Source organism: Lepisma saccharinum, chromosome 8 (assembly GCF_977018435.1).
Source record: "Lepisma saccharinum chromosome 8, izLepSacc3.1, whole genome shotgun sequence".
NCBI lineage: Eukaryota > Metazoa > Arthropoda > Insecta > Zygentoma > Lepismatidae > Lepisma > Lepisma saccharinum.
In genome coordinates, this window is record NC_139236.1 from 75,919,664 (window position 1) to 75,939,003 (window position 19,340).

The 19,340-nt window shown below is 37.1% G+C and overlaps 1 protein-coding gene across 2 annotated transcripts in view; it reads left to right on the top strand.

The window, feature by feature from the left end:
- The window catches only part of Oatp26F (Organic anion transporting polypeptide 26F), a 288,753-nt gene extending 283,627 nt beyond the window's left edge, over positions 1-5,126 (top strand). Inside the window, exon 12 of one of the 2 annotated variants that reach the window (XM_083126966.1) lies at positions 3,736-5,126. In XM_083126966.1, coding sequence (XP_082983092.1) covers positions 3,736-3,952 — 217 coding nt within the window. In that variant the 3' untranslated portion in view covers positions 3,953-5,126. The remainder of the gene's footprint in view (positions 1-3,735) is intronic. The other variant, XM_083126965.1, reaches the window with a different exon arrangement.
- Positions 5,127-19,340: the final 14,214 nt, after the last annotated feature.

A 19,340-nucleotide genomic window follows, 5' to 3' on the forward strand; every position in this document is an offset into this window, starting at 1 on the left:
AACACTTTCCACACTGTCACTGTTGGCACTGCTAGTTCTTGACACGCCCGCCTCACATATTGTCTAGGACTGCGACTGAAAGCCGTTCTGACGCTTTCCACCTTCTCGCCTGATACATGCGGCCATCCGGAACTTTTACCTTTACTCAAGCATCCTGTCGTTTTAAACTGGTTATACCACCTACGAATGTTGTTGTCAGACGGGGGTCACTTCTAAATCTTCGCCAATATGCCCGTTGAACTGTAACAACTGAATTAGACCTCGCGAGTTCCAACACACAAAAAAACTTACGCTCGGGAGTCGCAATCTTCACGAATGGCTCCGCCAAGCAGCAGTCAGGAAACAAATTTTGCGCATGCGTAGAATCGAAACTTGGTGAGTTAATCTTTCATTTCATATATGGTTCATATTTGTAATGTGTATAGCGTAGAAAATATAAAAGTTTAAAACTCTGATATTCATTTGTGTACACCCTGTATATAAAATAGCAAACCACAAGCACAATTTCTTGACTTTCTTATTGATTTCTTGAGTTTTTCTCGACAATCTTGACTGGTAGACACCCTGTTTCAACACCAATGAAATATAGTTTATTAGCTACGTGAGGTTTTGTGTTTCCACGTTGAATAATTGGACAGTTTTTTTTAATTAATTAATTAATTTTGATGGCTCACTGCCTTCAATCACTAAGGGTACGGGATATGGTAGCACATCATTTCTTTGTTAGTTCCCGGGGGGAGGTAGTTGCATTTTCTTCCATTAAACGTCACTGGTTTGTGTTTCCTGGCTTGCATCGTCTGCTGTGCTTTCTGCTTTCCATCCTTGGGTGGTATTTTGTGATGATGTGGTGCAATTCCTGTTCTTTGCATAGGTGGAGGAGGGACGAGGGGGTGCACTGCATCTTTTCTTTCGTGGTGTGGGATTTTTTGAAGGACGGTATCCCAGGATTTGTGTACCTGTCCATTGTTGAGGTTCAGCACTGATTTCTGTTGGATGATGGAATGGGTTTCTTTGATAGTGTTTTGTATAATAGAGCCAGTTGAGTGATGTATGGATGTGGAGGAAGGAGATGGAGTGATTTGTGGTGTGGAGCTGTTGTGAAAGGCCTGGTGTGTCTTCTGTGGCATCTTTTGTGTGTTCATTGATTCGTTCTTGAACAGTGTGGATGGTTCTGCTGATGGAGCTGTTGTGACATTGACATGTGGTTTTGTAGACACCAGGGGATGCAAGTTTGGGTAGATAGTATCTCTTGAAGTTGAGTAGGGCTCTTCTGATTTGGAATACAGGTTTGTGTGCCAGTCTGATGTTGAAGGGTTTGAGGGCCTTGGATAATTTGCCCGATGTGGTGGGGTGGTATAGAAAAGCGATCAGTTTGGGATTTTGGTTCGGGTTACCTGTCTCGTGGGTGTCTGAGCTGGGCTTCTGCTTTTGCACACCACATGTGTAACCGATGCTTAGTCTTATTTCAGTGATGCATCCTATTTCATCATGGAGGTTGTCTATTGTCCAGCTGTGTGTGAAGACTCTTTTGTAGAGGTTCATCAATACTCCAGCGTTCTGTTTATGGAGGGTGGTTGGATTTTGCGTGGATGTACTGGATGCCCGAGCCTGGTTTCCTGTATACAGAGGTCATGAATTTGACTTGGTGTCATTGGATGCTGAGGTTTGAGAAAACCCAGGTGGCCATTTTCTTCCTTTGGTGAATTTTATGTTGGGATGTATGTTGTTGAGGGCAGTTAGGAGGCAGTTTAGGTCTTTGTCCTGTTTGAAAATGACTAGTGTGTCATCTGCATATTTTATGTCGGCAAACTCTGGTTGGGTGAGTATTGATTTCTCTGCCACATGTAGTACAATGTTTATCAGGGGTGCAGAAAGGGGGTAGCCCATCGATAGGCCTCCTGTCTGGTGAAAGAAACTGTCTTTGAACTGGAAATAGTTATGGGTGAGGCAGGCTTGTAGGAGGTTGCAGATTTCATTGGTTACGAATTAGGGGTGTGCCTCTGGTAGTGTGTGGCAGAACGTGGCTCCATAGTAATGGCACACCGCCGATTCGTAACCAATGAAATCTGCAACCTCCTACAAGCCTGCCTCACCCACAACTATTTCCATTTCGAAGACAGTTTCTTCCATCAGACAGGAGGCCTGGCGATGGGCTACCCCATTTCTGCACCACTGTTCAACATTGTACTACATGTGGCAGAGAAATCAATACTCACCAAACCAGAGTTTGCTGACATAAGATATGTAGGTAACATTCTAGTCATTTACAAACAGGACGAAGACCTAAACCAGAAACATCCTAACATGAAATTCACCATTGAAATGGAAGAAAATTGCCACCTCAATTTTCTCTACCTCACTATCAGACACCACCATGACAAATTCATCACCTCCGTACCTAGGAAACTAGGCTCAGGCACCCAGTATATCCACGCAAAATCCAACAACCCCCAAAAACAGAAAGCTGGAGTATGGATGAACTTCTATAGACGAGCCTTCACACACAGCTGCAAAGAACATGACCTCCATGATAAAATAGCATGCATCACTGAAGTAGAACTAAGCATTGGTTACACCACGTGTTGCGCAAAAGCAGAAGCCCAGCTCAGACACCCACGAGACAGAGATAACCCGAACCAAAATCCCAAACCCAAATGGATCGCTTTCCATACCACCCCACCACATAGGACAATTTATCCAAGGTCCTCAAACCCTTCAACATCAGACTGACACACAAACCTGTATCTGAAATCAGAAGAGCCCTACCCAAACTAACATCCCCTGGTGTCTACAAGGTGACATGTCAATGCCATGCCAGCTGCATCGGCAGAACCATCCACACTGTTCAAGAACAGTTCGATGAACACAACAAAAGATGCCAAAGAAGACATGCCAGGATCAGGCCTTTCACACACACCACAATTCACTCCATCTCCTCCACATCCATACTTCACCCAAACAACTGTATCATAGAAAACACTATCAGAGAAACCCATGTTGAATCTGGATAATGGACAGGCACACTGAACATGGCATCCGATTCTTAAAAAAAAATCCTAGGCCACAAAAAGAAAAGATGCAGAGCCCCTCCTCGACCCCCTCCACCCATGCAAAGAACAGGAACTACACCACACTAAGCAACACAATGCAGCAGATCAATATTTGTCTGCAAAGGAAAATGAGAAGAATGCATGCCACAAGTTTTTCAGAATCTGAAGTGAAATCATGTAATCAGCAGTGTCACTCTCAAATAAATTTGGGGGTAAGGGCAAGATGGGCATAAATGGTGTTATGTATGTATATATGCATGCACCTCTACAGGATCTTGCCCTAACCCCCACTCCACCCCCTTAGTGATGGCACCAAAAAAAATGAGTGGAGCAGCAGAAAGGAGGGTCGGGAATATTTTCTAAAGCAGTCACATTAAATATTCCACAAAAATATCATTAAAAATGCATAAATGGGCTAAGAGAGTATCTACTTATCTAGTTTTTGTTACCAGTCAACTCTAAGGGACATCCCCCCCCCCCCAACTCTGCCTGGTGCAGTTACAACCCCCTACATATGGATATGTGTGTATAAAGTTGAATTGGATTCATGTTGGGGCCTGATGTAAAATACATAAATACATCACTCATTTTCAGTACAATTTTCTTTGGTATATGTTTATAAAACCTTTCTGCACATTAGGAACATATGAAAATATTAATTGTTTCTTCCTTTCTTATTTTGTAGGTACTTGCTAGCGCTAGCATTAATTGGAAAGGCTTTGACATTATTGTTCTATTTCTTGGCATGGAAGTTCTACGAGCCCCCAGACTGTGTAACGTTGCAAGGAGAGACACCAGTTATTCAATCGCCAAGTAGTCCCAGTGTTGCAACTGTTTCAGAAAAGTTCTCGCATTTGACAAACGGCAACGTAAACTATGCTGCTGACCAAACAAGCCACTAGTTACCAGTTTTTAACTGAAAATTCCAGCAATTTCCAGACCGAATTGTGATGTCTTTCCAAATTAGTTGATCTCAGTGCTTTATTGCATGGTGGGAGACAGAGAAGAGGTGTGGCATCGTGAGAATGCAGCAAATGTACACAACGTATGTCAAGCAGCGTAAGCATTAGTACTAGAAATTGTCCATCACAATTTTTATTCAGTGTGTTGATCATGAAATAAAAATGTCAACAGAATTACATTCCTTAGAGAGCTTTCACACTGAAGCAACAAGAGACAGATGACACATGTAGCTTGGGAACAAGCCAATCAGCAGCAACGTTTCACACCGTGGCGGCTAGACAGGCTGCACAAGCCTGTGTTCAATTAGTAAAATCATCAAGCGACGTCTGTCACTTCTGTGTGAAATCTCCCTTAAAACAGCACAGGGAGTAGAATAAAAACAAATGGCAATGGACAATTTGCTTATCATCATCTATAATGGATTACAGAGGCATGCGAAATTGTCCTGTATCACGTTTGCAGCTTGATGTTAAAGACAACTTGGAAAAATACATAGCTACAAATTGATTGTGTGTATATGTCTATCTGTGTGTGTGACTTCTAAGTAATCCTTTTATGTACTGTGCATTATGTATATGTTGTATTTTATGTTTTAAATGACTGTGACCAATTGAGCAGCATACTTAACCCAGCTGGAAATATTTTTTTATGAGCTTTTAGACAATCAATTGGAACCAAAATTGCGAACTTGAATAAACTGAAGTGTTATAACTAGAACTCCCAATACCCAGTTGGTTAGCGCACTCGCAAGTGGTTCTGGGAGGAGGCTCCGAAATTTTGGTGCTGGGTGCATCAGGACAATTAGGGAACTACTAGAAAATAATAGTGCCAGCCTCCGTAGCAGAGTGGTTGGCACAGCATGCTACGATTCCAGTGGTCCCAGGTTTAAATCCCAGCCTGAGCATTGGTGTTCTTTAAGAGTGTCCCTTCATCAATTTCATATCATCACTCATCCTGATCTTTGTGATTAGTCAAAAGTAGCAGTCCTTGCTATGAAAGATCCATACAGATTTAAATGATGAAATAATGGAAGGAGAAACGGTGTAATGATAATTATTCTAGTAAATGCTTGCTCTCCTCTCGCATAAAATAATCCTATATTTTTTTTTTTTTTTTTTTTTTTTTTCAAATTGAATCTTACTAAGTTGGCTGTAAACCATTCATATTCAGTTGAACTGTAACCAAGACATTTCCAGCTGGGTTTTCCCTGCCTACGATGTGAAGTTGTAACAAATGTTCCTGGTTATGCAGCATTGCCATTTCACTGTGTTGTGAGGGTGTATGGTATCAGTCTTCACAAGAAACCATAATATTCAGTTGACATGAAATGAGTCCCGTGAATATATTGCAAGCAAATGTTTGCAAAGTGAATGAACTTGGTTTTAATTGTGCAATTTTAGCTTTAACTGTGAATGGCATGCTCTGAATTTTTATTTTTAGTCATGCATCATAAGAAAAATTAAAATCAATGTGATTTTTTTTTTGCTTGCTATCTGCATCTAATGCAATATATTTTTGTTGAAGAGAGTATTCTGTTTCGTGAATGTTATTATTTTTTTGTATGATTCAGTTCGAATCTCACTTGTAAATTTTTAAAAAATGTATTCAGTTGTTTCAAGTATCCTTCAGACATCCACATGGCTTTTGCTTAATGGTTGTTCATTTTATAATATACATGAGAGAAAATACAGGACAATAATCTAATCTGAAGTACAATAGCTTAATATTAAATTATAACACCTGGTGCATATGTAAAATATTTCGAAGTCTTCTGTTTAGTGTTTTGCTGTGCCACTGATAAATGAGAAGTTGAAATAACAAAAATTACAATTTCTCTTAATTGTATTTCTGAAGTACAAATTACATATAGTAACCTACAGAGCCTGCAAAAACGAATACAACCAGACAGCATAATCATTAGAATTTTGGCAAGTTATTACTAATTTTTGATTAGCATTTACTTACATAACAAAATAATAGTTTCATTATGTTTACGCAAAATCATAACAAGAGTATTGTTTTATTGTATGTGAAATCTAGCGTTTCCTGTTTCACAATTGGATATTTTTTTCCAATTAATTTCGAAGGCTCACTGCTTTCATTCACTAAGGGTACGGCACTTGGACGAAGATGGTAGTGATTCACGTCTTTGAACTGGAAATAGTTGTGGGTGAGGCAAGCTTGTAGGAGGTTGCAGATTTCATTGGCTACGAATGGGCGGTGTGCCTCTGGTCAAGTCTGGCAGAACGTGGCTCCACAGTAATCTACAACCTCCTACAAGCCTGCCTCACCCACAACTATTTCCAGTTCAAAGACAGTTTATTCCACAAGACAGGAGGCCTAGGGATGGGCAACCCCCTTTCTGTACCACATGTGGCAGAGAAATCAATACTCACGCAACCAGAGTTTTTCCACATAAGATAGAGAAGATATGCCCTAGTCATTTACAAACAGGACGAAGACCTAAACGCCTCCTAACTGCATTCAACACACATCCCAACATACAATTCACCAAATACACCAAAGCAAGAAAATGGCCACCTCAGTTTTCTCAAACCTCAGCATCCGATGACACCAAGACAAATTCATCACCTCTGTATACAGGAAACCAGGCTCAGGCATCCAGTACACAGTACATCCATGCAAAATCCAACCATCCTCCATAAACAGAATGCTGGAGTATGGATGAACCTCTACAACAGAGCCTTCATACACAGCTGCACAGGAGACAACCTCCATGATGTAATAGCATGCATCACTGAAATTGGAGTAAGCAACGGTTACACGGAGCACGAGCTATCCATGTAGTGTGCAAAAGCAGAATCCCAGCTCAGACACCCACAAGACAGACAACTCTAGTTAAAACTCAAATGGATCGCTTTTGCATATCACTCCACCACATCAGGCAAATTATTCAAGAACCTCAAACTCTTCAACATCAGACTGTCACACAAACCTGTATCTTAAATCGTAAATGTCCTGTCAAACTTCAAGAGATACTAACTACCCGAACTTGCATCACCTGGTGTCAACAGGGCCACATGCCAATGCAACGATAGCTACATTGGGAGAACTATCTGCACTGTTCAAGTACGGACCGATGAACACATAAAAGATGCAAAAAAAAAGATACACCAGGATCAGGCCTTTCACAGCACCTCCACACAACATCCATACTTCACCCAACCTGCTCTATCATTGAAAACACTATCAAAGAAACACAGTCCATTATCCATCCAACAGAAACCAGCGGTGAACCCGGACAATAGACAGGCACACCATCCTTCAAAAAAATTCCAGTCCATGGAAAGAAAAGATGCTTGATGCTCTCCACCCATGCAACAAGATGTAGCAGAAAACACAGCAGCCGACGCAAGCCAGGAAGCACACACACACCAGCACCACCAAATAGGAGAAAATGCAAATACCGCCGCCCAGGAACTAACAAAGAAGTGATGCACTACCATCTTCGCTTCAGATGGCGTACCCTTAGTGACCTTGGAAATTTTATCGAAAAAAAAAACTATCCAATTGTGCAACATGGAAACACTAAACTTCACATACAATAAAACAATACCCTGTTGTGAATTTGCATAACAAAATGCAACTGAAAAATTAGAAATAATTTGCCAAAATTGTAATATTTGTGCTGTTTAGGGTATTCATTTTTTGAACACGAAACTTCACGTAGGTAATACTTAAATTTGCCACATCCATCATGAAGAGTATTGTTTATTTTTAAAAATATATCCAATTAAGGTCAAGTCTTAACTCAATGAATGCATGATTCCTATAAAAATTGCTATAATCTGCATATTGATTTTTAACTTAAAACTTTATCTAGCAATTTTGAAATTAAAAGTAAGAATTAAAATCGTTATGTGAATCTGTACTTGAAAGATAAGTTTTATGTAGGCAAATACTTCTTCACAATCTGAATAAAAGTGAATCTTTAGCTCATGTTGCTAAAATAATGCCGACATATGTGTATATATATTTATTTCTAAGTAGCATGACTGGATATTGTTAAATTTTCAACTATAACATTGCTTGTGGCATGACATTGTAATGACTTTAAGAAGCTTCAGACTGAAGCAAGAAACAATACTTGTCAGTTGGAAACAAGCCTTCAGAAATAAATGCAACTTTTCGTACCCGAGTGACAACAAGTTGCACATGTCACAATGAATGATCATTATAACAGACTGAAGTGCCTATTCCAATGCATGCAATTTACAGATGTGTTGCTTGTTACTTGGGCCTGAACGCTCGCTTAAATAATAAATTAAAAAATGAATACAGTTCTTGGATTGCAATGTAATTCCTTCCTTATACATGTAATCTGCGAGAATCAACTAAAAATGATATTATCTAGATTAATATCCAAGATGTGCAAATATCTTGTTTATACTCAGATGAAAATGGAACTATAATTGATATTACTAACATCGGAGTATTGTATGTACAGCAGTACAAACAATTATTAAAAACGAATCTATTGTACAATACATATTTCTATGAAAAGCTGCAGTCATTAATTGAAATGCTTTTTTTTATATATATTAATGGTAGATTCTTAATATTTGATACTACATAACTTTGGTGTTAAGCACATTATATCTTTGGCAAGTATATACAATATGTATTGAAATTCTGTAAAGGAAAGACACTCAGATCTCACATTATGATCTTTGATAACAAAAGGTGGCAGCTTATTTCTTTTAAACATGAATGTTTCAAGTATTGTTCTCAATTGTTTGTTTTTATTGAGACAAATTTTATTTTTTTCACAAGTCTTTTTATAAAAAAGAAACTTAATTACGACGAGTCATCTTTTATAGAAATGTGTTACTACATGGCAAAATGTTTGTACTTGCTTTTGTGTGTTTATATGTGTGTTAATACTATAATACTCGCCGTCTGTCCATGCCACTGTTTACAATGCATGATGGTGTAAATACTCAAGATTGATCAAGGTTATTAGTACATAAGCTATTTATGTATATTCAAGTAACTAACAAAGAAACTCAGGATTGTAATCATACTTCTATAACATTTTATACAGCCCATTTAGCAATTCAGCATAATGTTCGTCCACAATGAATGCAAAAGTAAATATTCAAAGTAGGATGAAAGGTAGTAATAATACATAATTTTGTAAAAGTATGTTACTTACTAAATGTCAAAATATCAAACCGGTGAAGCATCCTTGATTATGATAAAACTTGATGGACAAATCACATTACATGTGGTGGCTCATACAGTGAACTGGCAGGCATGTAAAGGTTAACAGAAACAAATAACAGTATATAACCCCCCCCCTTTCCCTTTTGTCAGTTCATCACCTCCACATATTTGCTAGGAAAGGAAACAATCACTGTTAGAGACTGGTAATTGTACAATTTGGCAGACAATAGATTCTAGTGTTTTTTGTGGTACCGCATTTATTTCTTGGATCTTTTTTTTTTTTTTGGAAATGAATCATGGAAAGATTGTCAGGAAATCGGCTAGATCAATTCCTGATAGACTTCCCAAGATCTAATGCTGTCATCTCCAGGGACTGAAGTGATAAAGATACACATTAAATCCTAGAAGATGAGCAACATTAGCTATCGAAAGTTCAAAACTGACCTGGCTGATATTCCAAGGGAATCTCTTCCCAATAATGCATTTATTTTTCAATTGCATGGCAGAATGCTCAAGCACTTTCCAAGTTGATGGGAACGTTAGTAATTTTACCATGATACCTACATAATTGAATTAGAATTTAAAGAACATTTTCCAATACTGAACACCAACAACTTAAATAATGAACAAGCGCACTGATTATGTTCAGTTATGTTTGAAAGTGTAAAATGCATGCTCAAATAGTAACTACATGTATATAATAGATTTGAAACATATTGCCGTCATAAATACTTGTTTTGAAGTTAGCCATTTTTGTCTTCAGTTTGGAAGGTAGTAAGGTTTAGAGATATATCTCATTGATGGAAACTAGAAAACCTGAATAATACACTTTTCTATGTGTGAGCATAAAACTTTACAAATTTGTAACAAGTTTTGTACATATATTCCATATAAGAATACATGATGAGATGAGTGTTGTTACTGAATAGGTATTGTATAAATTATGTCTTCCATTTGCTATACATATTTATGTGAAATTTTGTATGTAATTGACATTTTTTGCTTCATATATTATATAGCTTATATATGTGAGTGTACGTGTGTATGCATGTGTGTGTGTATGAATGTTTATATATCATGTAATTATTACAAGAGCATAACTGAATGATTGAATTTTCTATTAAAAATAATCAGTATTGTACTGTAATTAATATATGAATTATTCAGTACTGTAACTGTAATATATGTATATTGCAGTCACATTTTATTCCAGAGGTTTAGACATTTGGTTCAGGCTGTGAAAAAGAAACAATATTAACTCAAGAAATAAATATGTAAAGTAACAGTGTGTGTGTGTTTTTTTTTCTTTTCTTTCAAATTAATATATTTTACATTCCTGATCATACTCCAGCCACTTTGGTGGCACAGCATCACCGACACAACTACATGCAGGGTTGCTATGAAGTTTTGATTAGGAAATTTCCTAACTTTCCAGGTTTTCCAGACATGTTTATCATCATGATTTTTCCTTTTGAACCTTGTGCTTTTCAATTAAATATATAATTTGTAAATTATTATAAATAATCACTTTCGCAACTTTTTTTTTAGCACATTTCATTCTACACACACAAGAACACATGAAAATTCTAAGGGTAAAATTTACTATCGGCATCAAATGTATTGGGTGCTACAATCATGTGCATCTAGCCTTCACGCTAAGGTAACAGAGGTACATTATTTCACCATAACAGATCTCCACAATGTAAAAACAGAAAAAGTTCATAAACCATACGCAATTTTTCATTTTCTGGTGGATTTATAATGTAGAAAATGCTGCTTTTTTGCTTACATTTATAAGTACACAGCATTTGGAATTTTGTTTGTTGCATATACAAATTCTATAGGAAATTCCAACAAGACTAAGATCCATAAAATAATAGAGGATAACCTCATCTTCACCAACCTTTCCGATAATTATGAACATATTGTTGAACTAATATCTAGTATTATAGAAGTGAAAATTTATTACAGAAATTCAAAGGAACCATAATTTTGCACAAGACTGAGAATCATAAGAACAAAATAAACAAGTTTCTAAACTGAATCTTTTTTTTGGAGTGGAATCACAAGAACCAAATCTAGAAGTGGAAGAGAACTGCTTGTTCATTTTGCAACTTTTTCTCTTGCAGACTCCAAGATGCATGTAAATTCCAGACTAACTGCAAAATTCCCTGTTCATGTCAACTGCTGACTAAAGGAGCAGATACAACTAAAGGATTTTCCCGGAAGATATCAGAAGCTGCCAAAAGTACATGCCCTATTTTTCCCAACATCCTGCCTTCTGAACATTTCAAACGAAAGTGAATTCTCCACTGTCCTTTAAATATGGGTGTCCTTACAAGATTTGGCAACATCAAAAGAACATGTAGCAGCCGCATGCCTCGTTAACGTTAGGAGAAAGAACTTCTGTTAACTTTGTTCACAGGAATACTTCAATTTGCACGTAAACAATCTAATAAGAATTCAATAATCTGAACATCTACATTAATTTGCCAGACAAATGAAACAAAATAATAATACAGTGAAACCCCAGTTTTACGTTCCTGGGTTTCAGATTTTTTCCAAACTATTTTTTTTCACCTTGATTCCTGAAAAACGTAAGGTTCCACTGTGATGAACAATATAAAAATAAGGTAGAAAAATGTTTGTACTTGCACTAAAACTTTGATCTCCATTCAAATAAAATGTTCTTTGTACTCTTGCAGCACTATTTACATCGCACTGGTTGTGCTATCCCTTCACAATCCACAATTCGTACTCAGAGAAACTTTTCTGCATTTCTTAACACACCAAGTCTTCGTCTTTCATGGTGCACTCTACTTAATAGTATTCTCTTAGGATTCTTATACATTGGATTATTTTCTATAGCTTATCGCTTGAGAAATTAACACTTTATCTAAGATACTTCCTGAAATGTTAAAGAACAAAGGTTTGTTAATAATTGTGGTACAAAACCAACCACTGGTATAAAGATATGATGTCCCATATATTTAGTTGCAAACGAAGTTAACCTGTGTAGAAATAAGCTTCAAAGATATAATAAAAATATATTTTACTTTTTAAATAACACATATATATACAATGTCAACAAAAGAATTCACAGCACTTTAGTTTATAACACAAGTGCATGGCATGGTTGCTATTGCATCTATGGCAGTAAAAAAAAATGATAGTAAATTTTACAATGTATACAAATATTATTTACAAAAGCTTTCCCTGCACAATAAAAAATACATTTCTGAAGAACTAAGATGTCAGGAGAATTTTTTATTACATTAAAATATAAGAAGTTTTCATGTCTTTTTATTTTAAACAAATTTCATCAGTAATAAAAATTTGCATCTTACTGAACCAAATTTGGGCTTCTGTCAATCATAAAATAAACTCCAGATGATGGAAAGGTATGCTTTAATAACTTGAAATTAAAAACTTGAAATATTGCTTGCTTAGTGATTAAACTACACAATATTAATGGGTTCAACAAGTACAAATAAAAACTACAGACCTTCAGAAAATTTTGAACTATTTAAAATTTAGAAATGTATTAGCTTTGACAGAAAATTGTGACTATTTTCTTTTCCTTCAAACATGTTGATATTGCATATGTAATTAGAGAAATTAGCCTTTCATGAACTTGTACTCACGCTTTATATATTTTGAGCAATTTCTGAAATACCAGAAACTCTTGATTATTATTTAGATATATATCATTATTGGATGATATACTTGGTTGAATTAAGGAGGGCAGGTATAACTGCAGTACTTACAATAATGACGATAATAATAATGAAGGTAAACCTATCCCATGTGTAATGCAATACTCCATGGAGGCACAGAGGGTGTGGCGGTAAGGCCCACATGTTCTCAATCTCTGCCATAGTGAATGTGATGATGCGTTTAACACCACACTCCAGCTTCCTTCACCAATACATGTACCCATTGACAAGAACCTAGGTGAGCCCCAGAGTCACTTTATGCAGAAATTAGCTGAAAAACTTGCACCCTAGATTACCCATCCAGGGAATCTAGCCTGAGTTTTCCACAAGGCAGTCCGAGACCTTTTCAACTGGACCAATGAGGCTCTGGTTAATAAATACAATTACAAACGATGAGCCGTTTTTAATTTGGCATATCTTGTAATATTGTGCTGAATATTCAAAATACTAATTCATGATGGTTTTCTCTGAAGGTCTGTATTTTATTTATTTCATAATGAGACTACAATTGAATGATATGCTTTAATGAGCTAGAGTGGCCATTCATCCCAGAAACATCATGCATTTTCATGTTATGCATGGCTACTTTTAAAACCAATAGCAACTTGCATGTGATAAATTAACTAAAGGCCTTCTTTCCCTTAAAAATACACTACAATTCCCACAGTTATATATATATAATATCTGATCAAGTGGTATAAATGACAATCACATTTCTTGCATGCTTCCTTTGATTCTGCTTCCTGCGATAACCATTAGAAGTAATGATCAGGGTAATCACTAGAATTTGGCAGAAAGAAAAGCATTACACTTTTTAAATCATTGTATTCTCTTTGGCGTGTGCAAGTTTTTTTTAAGAGTGTAGATGAGTTTCAGTTTGTCTCGGTTCACGGCAAAGCTCACCTTTCCATGTACATTACTTTTAGTACATTTCAGTATCAATAACTATGTGCTGCATTGCGCCAGCATAACAAAAAGGAAATACTTGTGAAATGTTGGATTATGAACATTACATTGGATCATTAAGACTTGATCCTACAGGAATGTCATAAAATTCACTCTAGTAGCAGTACAGTTGCCCGTCGGTTTGTTTGCTCAAACAGATTAATTGGGACTGGACCTTCAGTTTAAAAAGAAATCCGAACCACTGTGCAATGTGCCTTCACCAGGCACCTTGATGACAAAATAACAATGTCATCACTATCCCATTGTGCTGCACCATGGCCATTGCAGTCTAAGACATCATGGTTTGGACTCCGGCTGCAGGACATGCGCAGGTTTGAGCCTCCCGGGAAAAGCGGAAGAACTCTTCTCCCGAGATTTCAGCCTGTGTATGGGACCGGTGGCCGCCCACCATCATGAGGAAATTGGGGAGCTACGAACGAGTAGCATAACCTGGTCACGTAAACCTACAACAACTGTTAATCACACATTACCCCGTAACTCCTTGGATGAACTCCCACCTCAGCACGTGAGAGTGAGGCCGCAATCGGTAAGTAGGCTCTTGTCCTCGCGGGCTGCTGCACCACTGATTGTTATTATATTTTATCACTATACCATTGGGGAGGTCTGTCACTAGCAATACAAGTTTCAATTTTAGTTACTAATACAGGTACTTCTTTCTGAAGCCTGCTAAAACTAACAAGTTAAGCACATCCACACATCTAGTTAAAAAAAACGCACTAAAAGGCTGTATGCAGACAATGGGCATTTAAGAATGGCCACTCTCAGAACTCAATCGCAAAGTACAAACATGTAACAAAATTAACACTCTGTCATGAACATTTCTGACCAAGGTAATTTCTCATCACTACAGAAAATAATTTAACAGAGTCACGATTCAGATCCAATGATTGCCATGGCGAGATTCAATATATACATACATATTCAATGAAAATAAGAAATATTAAATTTCCTAATTCAAAATCCCCAAATATACAATTATAACAAATTTATAGTTTTTCACAAAAGTTAACATACTCCAACATGAATGATAATATTTTTCAACACTGGAATCAAAATTATTGAATAAAGGGCAAGGTTTATTACGAGGACAAGAAAAATGTACTGAAAACTTATCACATTAAGTCTTAATATAAAGGTGTCCCCAGTGTTATTGGTGATCCACTCTAAGAAACAACAGAAAATACTCTTATACACACCAACATTGCTACATCATATACAATGACACAGGATATTTCAATGACATCATATGAAAAGTTAATTATTATTTAAATTTACATATTTCTTCATTCCAACCAAAAAAATTCAAAGAAAAAGAACTTGGATTCATATCACAAAATTTCCAAATGGGTGTCCAACATGTAAAGGGAGATTTTCACATCAAAGCAACAAACGACATTGATGTTAATTAGTTTGTCACCAAGTGACGTGTGTCACATGTAATGTCAGTGTGAAATCTTTGAAAGATTGTCCCAAATCAATATAGTAATTGTATACTGCAGAAGTTCGCAAACTTTTTCGTTTCACTGCACCCTTATTGTTTCAACATTTTTCCACGGTGCCCAATTCAGAATGTAGGACTATCTAACAGTTACAACACTCAGTTAGTGTGGTTATGTTGCTTGCCTTAAGTTAAATAGTAAACACATATTTCAAATTTGGAAACATTTTATGTGGAAGAATCATATCATTTCAGTGAAAATATTGGAACATTTTGAGGTGCCCCTGTAAGCTAGCCACAGAACCCCATTGAGCAACAGCGCACCCTTCAGGAGCCACTGGTATACTGTGTAACTTTCTATGCCAGTTGGCGTGTCCAAGAATTTTATCAAAAGTTTGCTTGTTTCATGTTATTATACCCAGACAGGCTAATTGGGACTGGACCTACAGTTTACAGAATGATACAAACCAGTGAGGAAATGAAACCAATGAAATGTAGTCCCACTGGGAAACAAATACTGGATGCTTTGAACCAAGACTTTTGTATTTTATATTTTCACTCAGTCACTTTTTTGCCACTTTTAGATAATAGCAATTATGGCGATGAATGATGAGTGGATTAGACTGAAGAAGAGACATTCACAAAGAAAAATCCAGGAATCACCTGGCATAACAGGCCACACAAGCATGCATTTGATTGGTGAAATCCTCAAGCGACATGTCACTTCGGTGTGAATTCTCCCTTAGAGAAAATACTGTATTTGCACACTTCTTTTAAAATACCAAGGAATGTGAATTACATCTTCATATTCATAGAAAAAATAACAACACGACAGAATTCTGTTACTATTTTGTTATAAGAGTGGTAAAATTACCAAAGCCAAAACAGATAAGTCTGTATCAGTCAATAACTGAAATCTAATAAAATCAAGTCCTCAAACACAATTCTATTCTGTTCTTTTTCTTTCTTCAAGAAATTGACACCCATTTATAATTAAACTAGTACAGTACAAGCACATGTACATAGAAGTATCCAAACAAATCCAGTGAGGGGAAATTAATAATTCTCATTAACATATAAGGATGTAACAAAACCACATTTTGCATATGTTAAAAACTAGGAAAAAATTGTTAAAACTTCTGTCAAAATACTGCCCTTACAAATACCTTGTGAAACATACATTACTGGTATACACTGTACATGGATACAGTTACTTTTTACATATTTTTTTAATACAATGATGACAGCCAAAAGCTGATGAGAAAATTTCCACTCCCTAAGCATGACTGTTGCATCTAATTTTAACAAAAGATGCAAAATGATGTCTTTCTTGTCACAGTTCATTCTCTCACAACACAGTAAACATACAAAAAGGTAGCTTCATTTAAGTACAATTATCACAAATTTCTAAAAAACCTACATGAGATCACTAAGTAAAAAAACATTTTTTTCAAATATCAACATTATGCATGGTGCGAATATACCTGCATAACACCACGTGACTTACCAAATGTTACACATGTGTATTCTACTGAAAAACTGCACTAATTTTGCCAACCATTGGCAACTAGCAGATACTTAATGAATTTCATTTGAAATTATTTAAAAAATGGTGACTTAAAAATATCAAAACACAAAATAGACCACATTGGCACATAATTTGTAGATTGTTTTTAATTATGTCAAACTGCAAATATGGGGGGACAAGTTGGTTAGGAGGCTATATCAATGCAGATCTGTAATCCATATTACACCCTTAGAAGCAAACTATTGAAGAGAAGTAAAAAAGAAGGAAAGTGCTTGTATGAAAGTGAATAATGCAAACAGGCCAAAGAAACACACACAATAATCCAATCGCAAATACAAATAAATAGATCTGTCATGAATAGAGATATAGAAAAATGTACAGTCAACTCTCGATTCTACGACCCCGGGTATAACGACCCCCTCGAAGTAACGACCCTTTTCCCGAGAACCGTGAAAAATTTGGAAAAAAAGTTGAAAAATTGAAGGAAATCGGCCAAAAAATGCATATCTTTTTCCCAATCATTCCCTTCACGAGCGCTCTACCGCTCACAATTGGGTCTGAACTAAAAATAGACACCACCACACCATGCTTGAGTGATATCCAATAGCACTTGACCTCTGCCCCCCCCCCCCTCCCTCAAGCGCACCAGTTACCCCGCACCCGACGGCCGCTACCCAACGTGCCAGGCTTGTTTTGCCACGCTTTCTCTTGGATACGCGAGAAGAGAAGATCGAATGTGCTTGGATGTTATTTTAAATCGACCTTGACTTGTTTCCTTGTCCTAAGAGCTGCTGAAAACTCGCAGGTGAGGAGGGGGGGGAGCAGCCCGAAATGACTGCTGTACTTGCAGTCTTTGCCAATGTGTATGGCAGGTCAAGCTCTTTCATCGATAAATACACCATCTTGAGAGATAAGATCGCAGGAATGTTCCAAAATACAGATGCGTGGCACCTGGAAGTCTGGCCCATCTGTCCAGCTCTGACCTAGATTTCAGTAGGTTCCCGTGAGTGAGCAACTCTCGACCTTGTAGCCGACAAATTCCAGTAACCGCTTTCATTCAAAACGTGTTCTTTGTTCCCTGCAACACTTCATAAAAAAGCGAAACTGTTAGAGATAATCAAAGCCACATAGGCGAACTAAAGATCGTCAACCCGCATAATGCGTTGTCATCCAGGTTTCCACAAAAGTTTACTTCGATCTTACGTGCATCATAACTCCCGTTTCCTACTTCATACGTTTTCCTAATTGTGTCGTAATATCTGCCAAAAAAGTGTTCCGTTGGCTGACTGACTTCTCCCCTTTTTCCTGTCAGCAAAGGGGGGAGGGGCGATTTTCTTGCTCATGTGCGCACACGGGCTGATTACAGGTGAGGGTGGAAGTGGACCCACCCCTCTTTCTTTAACGTCTAAAATGGGGCAACCAGTTCTCAATATATTTTTGAAAACGAACAAAAACAGAATAAAAAAATTAACCCTCCTCCCTTTTCCAAGCTTATTCTCCGCCACTGGTGTGCACGGCAATGTTGATAATTGCAGAATTCAGGTCTTTTTTTATGCTGTTGTCTGCATAGGAAATATTACCAGTATTATTGTCTGTTGCATGGTAAAACGTAAAGCAAGGGACATTTCTTTCTTCTTTACACTACTATTAAAAGTTCCGTCTTCGACAGTTGCGTTATCTTTAAAATGCTGGGATTTTTCTCTTCTGCCACCTGTTGCTCGAACTTCCAGCCGGTCTCCTTGCTTTTACGATGCAGCTGGCGCCAGTGTTTTGTCTAGCGTGCAAAGCTCTTGCTTGCGGATAACAGCAATGACTCATCCAGCGCGAAGGAAAAAGTTATTGTTTTGAATCTTTCAAAGCCGTTTTCATTTGACGATAACGAAATTCGATCTCCAGAAAGGAAAACAAAGAGTTAAAACAACTTCATGTTCTGCGTCTTCTGATAAGCAAAACTGTAAATTTAATTCACATCCGTTTTTCTTCAGAACCATTCATGTGAAGAAAAAAAAAGTGCTCAATGTAGGAATGGTCGCTGAGATTAAAAAGACATTATTCACGGGGAAAACTTTTGGAGGAGTGGGTGTTTGACATCGGGAATACTCCTAAATCCAACATTAAATCATCGATTAACGTGAGAGTAAATAATGATCTACCATTTTGATATGTAAAAGTGCGCAGTTTCATAAAGCTTGTTTTCAGTTCATTTTATGCTGATGCGCTAATCGGGACTAAATATACAGTTTAAAGTGAAATTCAATTCCAAACCTAAATGACTTTCGACTGGAACGCTGTTTAATGACGTGTCCTAGAATACGCATTGGGTGAGGACAGATCGCAAGTTGCGCGTTTCCTTTTTCACACTGGATTACAATTCAAGTCAAGGAAGGAGTTTGGACTGCTCCCTTGAATGGGGAAGGGGGGAGGGTGAATGAAGTTGGTTGAAGCAAAGAAAAAGGGATTTTTTTTGCGATGTATTTTACACAGCAGAACCA